Below are 15015 nucleotides of genomic sequence, written 5' to 3' on the forward strand. Positions count from 1 at the left end.
TATTAACAATATGTGAAGCTTGCCTTCTCAGATAATATAGCTTTTTAAGTACATCTTTCATTGTTCTACTCCTTGCTTCACAGAGTTTAACATTCCTTTTCTTGAAATTGCCAGTCACTAACTAATGCATATAAAATTGGTTGTCATGATCCTAATAGTTGCCTAAATTATTTTAAGAAGCACCTAAAGTCTTTCTTTGGACTGTTTGTAATCTTAATCTTGCCACTTTCCTGCCCAGTGTTTTATTTACTTATATAAAGACACAGACTGTCCATAAACTCCCGTGTTGTCCTGAGGCTCTACTCTCTAACCTTTTCTTTTTGTTTTTTTTTTTAATCTTATCCTTATAAATACTTTCAGCTCTTTGACCCAAAATGCCACTCTCTCTCATGCTTTTCATATTACCCCATAGTTCCCTGTTCAATAATCCATATATAATTTATTTTTCACGATATTGATAATAGTTGAGGATGATGATCTGATGCACCTGGAAGTTTCAACCACATAAAATATGAATCTTCTCTTTGAAACATTCAACTTCAAAATAGTTCATAGCAAATTTGTGAACTTGATCCTAAATTAGAATTATACATAGTACTTAGATTTCAAACTCCTAAAATGTACAATGGTTATTTGTTCCTGCACAATACTACTCAACTGAAAGGTAAATTGAGAAATGATTCCACTCGTAAAGGCTGGTCATTCTTGCATCAGTGCAAAAATTCTGACCACTAGAGTAAGGAGCTAGGGATGTCTCAAAGGAGCTCAAAGTGATGAAATTTTAAAGGTGAGAGATTTAGAAACTATCCAGCCTATCTTCACATTTTACAGATGCATACACTAAGACCCAAAAATGCTTCCTAGTCCATAGGGAAGAGCTAGAACTTGAGATGTTACACCCAGCTAATAACACTCTCCACGTGGTTTACTTATGAAAAAACCAAAATTAGTAAAGATACTGACACATGTAAATTTCTACCAGAAAAAGAGGAAATCATTTGATGTGTTAGAGAAATACTCACAATCCACAAAATATTGTTCATTTGATCCGTATGCCTTAGGCCTCTGACACTCAACTTTCTCATCTTTATCCAAAATCTCAAATATCCTTAAATTTTATTCAAGCATCCCTTGAGCCACCAAACTTCTTGAATTCAAATTTTCTCTTCAATATGCATGACAATGCTACCCTCAGATTTCAAAGGCTAGAACACTAGTATATTTATTCTTCACAAAGTGTTAGTGGCTCCAACTTATCTTTTAGTTTACTTACAAAAGTCCATATATTCTGCTCCTTTACTTTGATTCTTTACACTGCTATTAGGATCTTTTGGATATGCTTTCCTTTCTCTAAAAGAATGTTTTTAAACCATTAATTATTTCTAAACTCTTTATAGGTCAAATTGGATCCATTTTATTTTTCCAGTAATGTTAATTTTTTAGAGGCGTATATACAACCATATTTATATCCCATAATCCTTAGGTCTCTAAAAACAATAGCTCTTCCTTCTATTTTCTGTATTCTAACTATGTTTAGGGCTGGAGGGAAATACAAGTTCTTTCCTGAGAAATGGCATTCAGTGTTATCTTTGGTTTTCTACTCCTAGGCGTTGTATGATTAATGGTACTTGGAATATTACATAAATGTTTTCTTCACATCCTGATGATATTATGGGAGAGATGACGATCTGAATCTGACATTGTACTTAGTTATCACTCATTCAAAGTTGAATTAATAAATGAATCAGAAATTGAATAGTTTGATCATCACTTCATTCCTTTCTCTACTAAAGGGTGTATATTATCTAATGAATCTTCAACATAGATCTCTTGTAGTGCAGGTGAAAAAGAAGAAATAAGAGCGTTAATTTTATGGGACATACATATTCCTGTAAACTGTTTTCCAACATATGACGAAACTCAACAGCAAATAAGGAGGGGGAGCATGAAACAAAGAGACATCAGGAAAAGAGCAAAAATAAAGTCTTTGGACTTTGTAAATTATTGCCCAACAAATCTGGCCCAGGTAAATAACCCAAAGAAATAATAGAAGGCAAACAAGTAAGACCTTAACTCTGGAATCAGAATAAAAATGTTTTACAACTCTGTGAAGCAGCCTATAGTAGCTGTGAATGAAAAAGCATAGCATAAATAAAGCATTGTTTTTTTTAATATTATGTTCTCAGGTGAAGGGTATTTCTCATTTTCAAAGCTTGTGTTTCTTTTTCATTACAATGTTCTTTTATTAGATAAGTATAAAGTTGTTTAAAATGACAACTCAACAGCTCCTATATGAAAGTTCTACAACCACTTCCCAAACAAACTATCCTCTTGGCATACTGATTCTAATTAATATAAAAAAACTAAATAAAAGCAGAAACAAAAACAAAAAACAAAAAACAAAAAAAAACCAAACAGATCCAAAATCAGTAATAAAGTAAATCGTTTACTACATTTTAAAATAAATTTTGATTAAAAATGTATCAACCAAACACCATTTGGGCCTGTGTTTTTTTACTACTAGATTAAAATATATATATATATAGATATATAGATATATAGATATATATCTATATACACACATACATACACACACACACACACACACACACATCAACAAGCAAAGCAGTTTAACCCTTTCCCTTCTTTTCCCAGTAGTGTTCTTGAAGCCCTTAAGGAGAAGATACGTCCTTTATAAAATTGCTTCTCAGTGTCCCAACTGATCTAACTCTCTTAAGTTGCCAGTATAAAAACCTTGTAAGGCTTTGAGGATGCTTTTTTTTTTGGCCCATACAGTAAATTTTATTTCTCCATATAACATCTATTCTGACTGTATCTGATTCTTAGGTTTCAATGTGACAGAAAAGATTGGGATGGGTAGGGGAGGCACATGTGCGCAGAACATAATATAAAAGTCTCTGCATCTCCACAATGAGAAATATTAAAAATGAAGCTACTAATACATTTTTAAGAAAGATCATATTTTCTGTTTCTCAACATTTTCTTTTTTGAAAAACACATTCTTTCAAAGATGTGAAGAGCAGAAATAGAACGCTGTTACATATGAAAGTTTCAATGGATTTGCTGCCAGCAGCTTTTCTTTATAGTGTTCCTCTTACCTACAGTATGTGTTGGCACTGGCAGGTAGCCCTAATTCGTTAGTAGCCAAATTATTTTTGTCCCTGAAGTACGAGAAATCTCCATAGCACATGAATGAGACATGGTTTACTAGTTTACACACATTTTTATAACTCCAAGAAACCAAAACTCATTCACAAATGCTTTCATTTCAGCACAGAGAAGGGCTACAGAATACTAGAGATACCTACTTTGAATTCCTGTTCCCCACTCTCCATGAGAAAATAAAGAGGAAAAAAAATATTTTTAACTTCAATAAAAAAAAAAAAACTTTGGTCCTTAATGCAAGAAAAACAAACAGCTTTCTGTTCATTACACTCCACATTTCAATAAAGTCAAAATATTTCAGTATAAGGTCTTAAGAAAAAATGTCATTTAGTAATAAACCTAAATGCCTTCAGATAAGAATTCATCATGACGGCACAGCAGGTATAGATAATGTGGTTCACAACTAGCATCCTCATATTTCATGATTACCAGCTCCATGTATATACTGTTACACCATCTTCAGTAAGTAATAGAGAAAAAATAGGAAGAAAAAAATAAGGAACACTTAGAAATAAACATATAACACAAGTGATGATTCAGCCATAGCAAAAAAAAAAAAAGTCTCTGAATTCTAAGGCAAGACAAAAGTAAATATATTAACACTAAAGAGCCAAGTGACTGAAATGTTACTTAGATAAAAGATTTAAAATACAATGAGACGAGTTCAGGTCTGAATTGATTTAAGGTTCAACACTGACTTCAAATGCCTATGGACATCTACAAGCTTTTGGTTTTAATTTTCCTTCTGTCATGTTTTATGGGTAAAAGTCCTTAAACTACCTTGTAATAGATTAATTACTTTCAAGCTGGGTGACAAAAGGGCATAATGACCGGAAAATGATACAAAAGAAACAGAAGAAGCATGTTAACAAGTTTATCAACAAACCTGGGAAATTCTCATGAAGTACAGATTAAGGTTCAGTGGTTCCAAACTGGCAGCATTCAAGTTGGGTTCATATTTGGGTTTTTTGTTTTGTTTGTTTTTTTAAACCACCTGTCCTAAAACGACATTGTTTATGCTAATTATCTTTGTTTATGCCACAATTCTGTTTGTTTACCACATTCTTTTAAAATACCATATCCCTATAAACAGTTCTCACCAGAATTCTTCTAAATCTTGTTTCGGTCTGGTCCTTCTCGGCAGCCCACTGAGCAGAACGCAGCTCTACAATGAAGGCGCAAGAGCTGGGAACAAGTTTGAGTCTCTGACTCCTCAGGCTGGCAAAGGCAGGGAGTACTGCTGAGGTTTTACTCTCAGGCTCCAAGGGAAAAGGATACTGAATGTGTAGAAATGCAACACCCCCCTATTGGACAAGCAGAACCATACGCCACAGGATCTCCAGAGATGTATGAACTCTCAACTAGTAAGTGAAGGGAAGAATAGATAATGCTAAAGGGAAAGGCATGCAGTTTCCAAACTGCAGGAGAAAACACAGAAATCAGAAAGCATAACAAGTCTTCTCCTGAACCATGATCAGTTCCTGCTTAAAATGAAGGAATATGAAGCATTCTCCTAAAGTGTCCCAAATAAACACTATTCACTTAAGCAAGATACTAACAGTCCTTATTTTTTTTCTTCTCTAGCAATATCATTTGATGGTGTTCACTTATAGAGCATTTGATCTTTATATTTAATATAAATGATGATGCTATCAATCAATGAAAAGGATACAAGGAGAGAATGAATGAAGTAAGGAAGAATTTGCTATGTTTTAGTCCATTTCCTGTTCAATAGATATTTTCCACTAACAGGATGATGTTTCATGTTTTGGTCAAATCTTTGAACATCTTTTTACCTGATTGCCATCATCTGGGTCAGACACCTGACATATTAAATTGTATGTGAGTTACTATAAGAGAGATATGCAGATTGGTTTATTTCCCATGCTGCTAGTTAACCTCATTGAACTTATAAATGAACAACAAATTATGGAAGAAAGCAAAAATCCATCCATTATACTTTTTCAGCTAATCTATAAAAAGGGAGATGTTCAATCTACATAATACACATTGGCATTATACATACTGCCATTAGGTGTTTGGAGAATTGATAGTGGGAAGAACAGACAATAAAGATCAGACTTTATCCATGAATGTAATTTTGCTTTTTAAATTCATGTGAAATCGCTTCTAATTCCATAGAGGAGTAACGTACTAAAGTATTAGAGCTGGTCTTGTTATTTGCCTCTCAGGTACGATGCATACACAGATTTTAGTTAAAAGCTCCCTAAGAACAGGTAAATACGTTACATGTTATCTTAGGCTTATTATATTTGAGAAACATAAGATAAGAAAAGAACACATCAACATGTAAAGTAATCATAACATTCACACATTTCTGTATCTGTCAACTTGCTAAACATTGAGCAGCACACAGTGCCACCTGACATTTAACCCTTAATTGTTCTCGGTGATCAGTCAGGTCTCCTGCTATGTCTTCAGGATAGTACTAGCGTGTGACTGTGATAGAAGTATAGTGTGTCCAGTGTTTCAGGTAAGGTTGATTCCTAATAGCTGAATTAACTTGCAAATTACTGAGACAGCAATTAAAACCTATAATCAGTGGTAGACACCCCTTCCTCTACAAAGTAGCAATAAAAAATAAATAAAATGAATTAAGGCATGTATCACAATATCCTAAAAATACAACACCAAACTTATAGGTTTACAGTTGTGATAAGGTTGACAGATGTGAACAGATAAGTTTCCTTTGATTCACACCTAGAGGTCACCTCCTGACTTGAATGCACTGATCACTCATAAAGTTTCTAACTAAGCTGAATAAATATGTCTGGGTAATAAATATTTTATTACTATGGCCAAACTTTACGTAATTCAAGTACCGCTAATGTAAGAGATATTCTTGCGGTCTGCTAATAGTAATTTTACATGGTAATTACAAAACAGCTTTTCACAGTACCTGATGTATATTTCTGTCTTTAGAAAAAAAGCACTTAAAATTTTCCTGATGTCAAAAATTATTTCTTTAGTCAACATGACTACAAAAAATTTTGATGGGAATATAGAGCAAATAAGTTAGAATTTTACTGCAGAAGGTTCTACTCCTGTAGTGGTCTTTTCAACATGTACAAAATAGACAGTCTGTTGTCTGTACCCGTTTTGAGAGAAGCAAAGAGGTGATACTATAAGCTTAATTTGCTTCATCCCACTACCTTTAATCCCAACTTTTTTCCTAGACATTATCAGCCTGTCTTCGTAAGCAATCATCTTACACTTGCTTTTTAATTAACTCTCTAACATAAAGCGATGAGAAAGTCTAACAAGTAGCTTAGTCATAAAACTATTACACTATAATCAAATAGGATAAATATAAATATAAAGGAAATAATAACACAATACTATTGATAATATTAAAATTTGGTTTTTTATTCATCAGAAACAAGATAAAATTGTTTATCTTTAAGGCAAATATTTTAAATATTTTCATTCTAGGAATATGAAAAAATAGAGTATTCTGAAAAGAAAAACCTTATGTCTTGATTTTTTATTATCACACTTTCTTTTAAAAATTTTAGGAGAGTTCAAGTGTTCTTTGTCATGATGCTATTAGTGACATTTAGATCATGTTGCCAGTTATGTTTCCTCTAAATAGTATAATGTAAAAGACATTGCTTACAAATAATGTCTCAGAACATACTTTGCCTATTCACCCACACCTGAGAATTGTGCTTTTCATTACTCATAATCAGTTATGACAGTGATGCTTAAAAATGAAAATAAAATATTTCTACTTGTTTACTTTTTAGAATCACTCTTCAATTTGTTCTACCTCCTGAACATTTTTTTTAACAATGAAACTGTTACGACTTCTGAATTATTTAACAAGTGCTTATTAGTCTGACAGCATTGACCATGTTCATTTCTAGGGCTGATAATACAGACATAACCAATATAAATCCAAATTTTGATCCTGATATTTAAGTTTTGAATATCCCTTGAAGTTCAAAATAGTCTACAGGTTGAAAAGAATAACAGAAGATGGATAGGACTCTACCAATGAAGTTAGAAAAAAAGATCACATAAAACTTCCAAAATATATGAACCCAAAGCCACTTATTTATAGCCTCTAGAGCAAACTACTTTATTTCATAAAGAAATGTAAAAGTTTTCTTTTCAGATTTCTGACTAAGTTTGAGTGAATAACTCATCTATGGCAGGTAAGCAAACAGAATAAAAATTAACACTCAATGGAAATGACCTACTTATTCAATGAAAGTTGCAATAGTTGAAAAGAAAAAAAAAGCTGACTATATGTGACAGTGCAGTTATAGCAAATATACCTCCTTTGGAGAATATAAATATTCAATATTAGGTCTGCAAGATATACTCTACGTGGGTGACTATAGATACTCACTCGTACAAATTCAGTGTAAACAAATAGTAATGAATTACTGAGATTTTTGTCTGTATTACCAATTACAACCACAGGGGAAATTATTAAGAAATTGTATATTGTATGACGTTATTTCAGCTACTAATATTTCCAAATATTCTGTCTATACTAATAACTCTATTGATGATCAGTTGCTTATTTAATTAGCCAGCAAGAAAAGCATGCCTTTGGGTGACAATAAAATGAAATTCTCACCAGGAGTAAAAAAAAAAAAAGTTAAGAGATTTGAACATCAGAATAGTAAAGGGAAAAGTTTAGTTCAAAAGAGATAATTGAAAAAAAATACAAATAAAGTTCACAGCAGGAAAGCTTGCCTATATAGAGAAATAGGTTACAGCCTGTTAATATGTAACTACCTTTTTATAAGAACAGTCTGTTAACAGACTTACAAATCAGACTCAGAGTTTTATTTTCAAAAAGTATATAGAGTTGAAGGTAATCATGTGCTACTCTGTGCACGCTAGAAAAATTACTGTGGTATACATATTACAAACTGCAACACCAAGAATTAGTATGTCCCAATGTAAATAACTTCAGTATCTACATACGAGACAGGCTATATGTGCAAACAAAAGCTAACTATTTTAAGGAGTTAATATACAGAACTTTGAAAAAAATTAATTCAAGATTGTTAAGAAAGCTCAACCATTCACTGGAATTATCTTGTGAAGATGCACCCTAATTAAAAAAAAAAGAGGAGGAAGAAGAGATGAAATGAAAGAAAGAAGACAGTATTAAAGTATACATGTTAGCTATTTTACTTTCTTCCTTGATCTGATGTTGGCTACTCTAATATGTGACCACATTCAAGCATTATTTTATTCTCAATACCCTTCTTCTCTTCCATTGCTTCACTTCTAGAATGTTTTAATCTTTGTCCTTTCTTTTTTCGTCTTTTCATATCAAATTCAGTCGTTTGAGCGATGAACAGCTTGACTTAGCATATTTTTAACCAGCTGGTCTAGCACCTAGCTTGCATTGCATAGTCAGATACAACAAATGTTTATACAGAAGGTAGCTTTCATGAAAATGAAAAAAAGCCTGGGTATCATGCATCCTGGCTTTTTTTAGCTTTTTTTTTTAATTCACCATACAGAATACAAAGTTTGAATTCTTTTTAATGGCAAACAAAATTCTATTTATAGTTCCAAAAAATGAACTTATGCTGGGATAAGAACTCAAATTTAAAAACTGCAATGTGTACTTATAGGAACACGAAGAGGGCTAAAATTTTTTCAAAGCCCTGTTTTACTTGCAACAACATCAAATGGAAGGATATTACACACATTTCTCTAAATAGGAACTACTTAATTACAAATACACTTCTTCTCATCATAGCAAAAGGGAAAAATACAGTAAATCAAAATTAGTTTAAGACAACTAGCACAAAAAGTAGCTACTAAAACTTAGAAAGGGATCATCCGCATTTCCCTTTTCTTGACGTTTCCAGAGTACTATACTGATACACTGCTGTGATGTTAAATTTTCTTTAAAAAAAAAATCTGCTCTCTTCTATCAACAAAAGGTCATGTGCTTTACTAGGCAGCTTCCAAAGTTTTACGGAAGGATCAAATAGGAACTTATAGCCTCTGTTTTAAGCACCACTGAATCCTTCTGTCACCCCAGAAATTAGGAGACAGAGATATTGAAAATGGTAACACTCTGCACAAAAGCATTTAAAAAGGTGAAGAAGGGGAGAAAAATATCAATGAAGGAAGAAAGTAAGAGAGGGAATGAGAAAGAGAAAACCAGCGAGTGGAAGCTAGAGAGATGCTTAATGTTCATTTAATTTCCTGTTATAGGACACAACCTAAAAACATTAACAGAAATCTCGGAGACTTTGCCAATCAGTTCAATTTGGTCCGGGCAATCACAACAAAAATCAGCTAACAAGATTGCAGAAGCACTAGCTAAAAGCTTTTCTAACAAACACGTTTTAGGGAAGCATCTTCCAATTGATTCAGAGATGACTGTAAAATGAGAGTTGTACTTCAATATATTAGGGGGGAAAACTGTACTCACCTTTCAAACTCCTGAGGTAAATCAGGGTCAGTAAGCATGCTGGAAAAGCACAATTTCCCTTTGTCACAGCAGCCACCTATGATCGTCTCCAACTGAACCTGTCAAGTGAGTCCAAACCTTCTAAACCAATTGATTTTCTCTCTCTCTTCCCTTCTCTTCTCTCCCTCTCTCCCTCCCTCCCTCCCTCTCTCCCTCTCTCTCAATCTCTCTCTCTCTCTCTCTCTCTCTCTCTCTCTCTCTCTCTCTCTCTCCCCCTCTCCCCCCCCCCCACCCTCCTCTCCCTCTCCTAGGACTCCTTGACCAGTCTCTTAAAGGGGTAGCGCACTTCCAGCAGCGGGGTCTGACTGCTCCCCCCTCCGCGGGAGCCGCGCTCGGCTGCAAGGCACTAGACAACCTCAGGGTGCCTGTCCTTTCCTTTTAATTCGCTCTTCTAGACATCACCGAATGTGAGAAGTCAACTCATTTAACACGTCTCCCATACTCTCTCTCCTCTAAATAATAAGTCACACATACACACACACACACACACACACACACACACACACACTCATACACACACAAAACAGTATGATTTTTTAATGCATTTGCTGCTCATTAAAAGAGAAATCTGTATACTAAGAGAACCACGACTAAACTGCATTTATTAACTAATTAAGCAAAAAAATATATGTTGGTAATATCATTTTTACACAAAGAATTGTTAGTCCCTCTCACCCCTTTCTAGGCTCTCTCCGTGCGCACACGGAAACACACACACACACACACACACACACACACACTCACATACACACAACAATCAGGCATTGTTCTGAGGGAAGAAAAGCAACTTTGACAGATTGAAATATAGCAGAGGCCCCTTCAAGGAAACCTGTAAACAACTTGTCACTCACTCTGTCGGTCTCACTGTTAGCTCGTGCTTTCCACAAAGTGGTGCGAACGTCCTGGCAACCCAACCAAAGTTTCCTCAGCTCCAAACTCCATAAAACACGATGTGCGATGTGGAGGGGAATAGGTATCCACATGCCAAAATAATACACACACGAGGGAACAAAAACCCAAACCACACCAGAAAGATGGTACCAACAAACTGTCCTGTCCAGGATTGCTGGGGAGGTCAGAGGTAGGAAGCGCTCCCCTGGCTGTGGGTCTCTTTAATTTCCTCTGCCCAGGCAGCCACAGATAACAAGGTGGACAAACTATGGCTTTACAGATCCTAAGCTGGCTGGCAAGGCACAGCCTCCATAGCAGTTCCAATTATCTAGATAAAAATCTGGCAGGCGAGGAAGGTAATCAGGTAATGTACCTTTGACATGAAATGACAGAGGCACATACACACACAGAGAAAGACACTTACACAGACACGCATGCAGAGATGGTGGCTGCCCCGCGCACCGCAGCATCTGGTCAGGGAGTGAGCACACACTCACCAACACGAGATAGTGTGCATTCTTCACACACACACACACACACACACACACACACACACACACACACTCAGTCACTCACACACGCTCTCCACTCCTACTGGGAGGGTTCATTCTGCACAAAAGGCTACATTACAGAGCCCGCCCCAATAAGGGAAAGAGAGAAAAAAAAGCCTTCCATTGTTGAGAGGGCAGGTCAGTTGATTAGATTTTCTGTGGAGAATTCCACGAGGAAATTCCCTTCAAAGCCGAAGTGATTAACTGGGGGCTATTCTGGAAATGGAGCAGACAATGGCTCAATAGTCTGCACAGCCAATGTCCAGGCTGGCACTGAACTCACTTTAAAAAAAAATAAAAGCCAGACTCCCTGTTCTTTTCCACACATTCCCCCCCAACCCCCTCCACTCCTTCCAACTTCCCCTCCCAATTCCTTTTATTTTGCAGCTGGACAACATTAAGGGCCTTTAAAACCACAAGGGTTGACCCCATAGCAGTTTGATTAGGTCCCACTTTTTTTTTTCTGGCGACAGGCAGACAGTAAGTTTACTTTTTTAGACATAGACACCTTACACATATTCCAAACAGAAAAACCAGTTATTAACCTTCTCATATTAATAAATGTATTCTTCATTGAAAGCTTATACATTTTTTGACAAAGTTGATAATGACTTAATAACAGGATCCATCATTCACAGGATATCCTAAAAATAAATGTATACATACAACAAAATCAATGTGGAATAAGATTTAAGCATGTCACTATGGAGTTAAGATACTAACAAAACACAGAATGATGACCCACCCTGAAAAAGCTGTTAACAAGGGATGTGGCAAAAATGACTTGATGCTGACATGATTTTCTTTTTCAGCAGTTGGGGAAGGGGGAAGGATATTACTCACTATTCTTGTCATTAGCCTCAAATTATTTTTTTCATTACAACAACAACCCATTCCTACATAGCAAAATAAGTGAATTGTTGCATTTATTTTAAATACCTATTTTTTTATTTAAGACCTTATGGGACCTACAATCTAATACGGTCTAATTGATAAAGTATACAAGAAATAATTTTGTATATTGTTAACAGTGGTTATGGGAACTAGGGAACGGTAGCTGCATGGCTGCACACACTTTAAAAAATAGTTTTTAAAAGATTTCCTAATTAGGGTATCTTGTTTCATCTAATATCAATAGAGAAAAATGAAGAAGGAGGGAGGGTGAGTTCCTAGGGGCAATGGGAGATGAGATCAGGAAGAGGAGGAGGCAGCAAGGAGAGGATGCAGGGAGAGCACAAGGAGGAGACATAGTGGCAGCATAAAGATAGAAACAAAGATAATGGCCATAAGGCAGGATGCTGAGATCCGTATGGTCCCAGCTGCTGTCTTGCTACAGCTACTACCTCTGGTTGTTTCTCTGAAACTCTAATCCAGAAGGTCACCAGAGCAGGTAAGAAAGCGAGTATGAGTTTCTGAGGCCAACTTTACTAGAAAGGAAAAAGGCTCATATCAGAATCTTCCTTGCCTTTGGTTTTATTTTCATAGACACTTGATCTATGTATTGGTAGGTATACATATGTGAAATAAACACAAAGAACATATAGGAAAATGTTAAATGGTTTGGAAGTTAGTTTACAATCTCAACATGTTTCTATAAACATCCCTATAGCCTTTCCAAAACAAATTATTTCTTGCACAATCATCCCTGCTAAGCAAATTGAAACAGACTAGGAACTAGACAGAAAATCTGCCCAATATAATAATGATTATTCTAATAATGATACTTTGAATTAATGGAACTCCAAGCTCATAAGGAATTTTGTTCACATAGATTAGCTCATGGATCAGAAAAGAGTGAGTACTGGTATATCCTTCTTTCCCAGTGTTTAAACTTGGGCAAGACGAATTTAAAGTCATACAACTAATTAGTGGCCCATTTGTTACTTGAAACCAGATCTTATTTCACTTGTGACAACATAATACAGAATAAAATAACAATCCAGAATTTATAGCTGAATGAAAATCCCAAGATAGTACTTACTTTTAACAGACCTAAAGGCTTTCAAATAATTGTTAATAAAATTCAATTTGATATAATCTCATTGGCACTAAGCTGGTGCTGTATTTGATGGTTGAATGGAATAAATATTTTAAATGTATCTCTCTAGGCCGTAAAAGTTTTCTCTCGTTTGAGTTCTCTATTGCAAATTAACATTTCTGCAAGACTTTAGGATGTCAGCAAAAGAGAAGGCAATTCTAAAAAGTTCTTCTCAAATCCTGTTATTGATAATATTATAAAATGATTCAATTGATCCAATGAATCCAATATTTAATAGTAAATTACTATTATAAATACTTTTATTTTATATTAAATGTTAAAATGTGTAAATATTAAATATGTGTTAATGACTAGCACAATATATGTGTTAAATCTATATGCTTTATCAATTGCCTGAAAAGTTTAAGATACTCAATTTGTTATATATCTGATATTCTCACCCAATGTGGGGCTTGAATTTAGGACCCCCAGATTAAGAGTTGCATGCTATTCCAACTGAGCTACGCAGGCACCCCCAGGTAAGTACTACAGCTTTAAAAGGAGAATTCAAGAAAAATTCGTAACAAATCTAATTATATATATGACTAAAATTCAAATTGTTTCATATCCAAGCCCTCTGGGATAAACACGGTAAGAAAAGTTAAAACCAAAATAAATAAGCAAATGATCAGAAAGCACTAATGATAACTGAATAATAATTAAATTGGTAGGAAATATAAAAATGTCTACAAACAAAGGTACACAAACAGAAATACATCCTCAGAGCAGGAGAGAGCACACACTACAATAGAAACTCCATAAAACAATTTTTCACTTAATGAGTCTCTTTGACACTGCTGAAACAGTATTCTGGAGAATGGACTGAACCTGAAAAGTGTGCTTTTGAGTTCATGTTGTTTCCATTGCAAATTTAAAAAGGAGACTCACACAGGCTAAGGAAATACAAGGTATGCTCGGGAACACTGTTGGAAAATTCTCAAAGAGAATATCAGGAACTTTAAAGATCATAGACAAGTTATTTCCAAACTTAACCCTTTCCAGACAATGTTTCAAGCAAGCATTTCTAATATTTTTCTTCTAATTTTATTTTATCTGATTTTCTTTTTTAATGTTTATTTTTTGAGAGAGATTGAGAGAGACAGAGACAGAGAGATAGAGGCAGAGAAGGAGCAGGGAAGGGGCAGAGAGAGAGAGAGGGAGACACAGAATCCAAAGCAAGCTCCAGGCTCAGAGCTGTCAGTGCAGAGTCAGATGTGGGGCTCAAATCCATGAACTGTGAGATCATGACCTAAGCTGAAGTCAGATGCTTAACCGACTAAGCCACCCAGGTGCCCTTTTTCTTCTAATCTTAAAAGGAACTGTTTAATTCCTCTACTTTAAGATATAATTGTTACACACCTTCTACTTTAATAACTGAAATTGCAATATGTTGTCACGGGTACAGACTACATTTTGATATTTTATGAACGTTCCTACCATCAAGCTACAGCTTTCACATTTTATGGAATTTGGAAGGTTATTTTTGAGAAATAAAACTTTTAGTATTATAACCACAATAAATTTAAAGCAAATCAATGTCAGAAAATACCAACATTTGACACAAGAGGCTTTAAGAAAATGTACATCTATTTTTCCCCCGTGATGTTATTTACTTCATCACAAAAACATTTGAAAAGAACCCACTCTCTTAAAAAAAAAAAAAACACAAAACTTTCAACCAATGTATATCTGTGAGTCATTCACCAAACGCCTGATAAGCTCACCATTACCTATCTATCACGTGTGGCTTCAAACTGACTTAGAGTCTTGTAATTGGACCTCTTCAGAAAACAACTAAGAAATTCAATAGCTCATGGTTTTAAAAATACCTAAACTTTCTATTTCCCATAATGCATTTTTTTTGCCAGGAAATC

The 15015-nt window shown here is 34.9% G+C and overlaps 1 protein-coding gene across 6 annotated transcripts in view; it reads right to left on the reverse strand.

The window, feature by feature from the left end:
• Positions 1–15015, reverse strand: part of SOX5 (SRY-box transcription factor 5) — a 1010647-nt gene that overhangs the window by 398564 nt on the left and 597068 nt on the right. For 3 of the 6 annotated variants that reach the window (XM_043564664.1, XM_043564663.1, XM_043564661.1), the window contains exon 1: positions 9623–9776. The exons of 1 other annotated variant lie outside the window; for it this stretch is intronic. In XM_043564664.1, the coding sequence (XP_043420599.1) occupies positions 9623–9660 (38 nt within the window). In that variant the 5' untranslated portion in view covers positions 9661–9776. Of the gene's footprint in view, positions 1–9622; positions 9779–15015 lie in introns of those variants that run through there. 2 more of the 6 variants (XM_043564665.1, XM_043564659.1) reach the window with 2 other exon arrangements.

Source organism: Prionailurus bengalensis, chromosome B4 (genome assembly GCF_016509475.1).
Source record: "Prionailurus bengalensis isolate Pbe53 chromosome B4, Fcat_Pben_1.1_paternal_pri, whole genome shotgun sequence".
Taxonomy (NCBI): domain Eukaryota; kingdom Metazoa; phylum Chordata; class Mammalia; order Carnivora; family Felidae; genus Prionailurus; species Prionailurus bengalensis.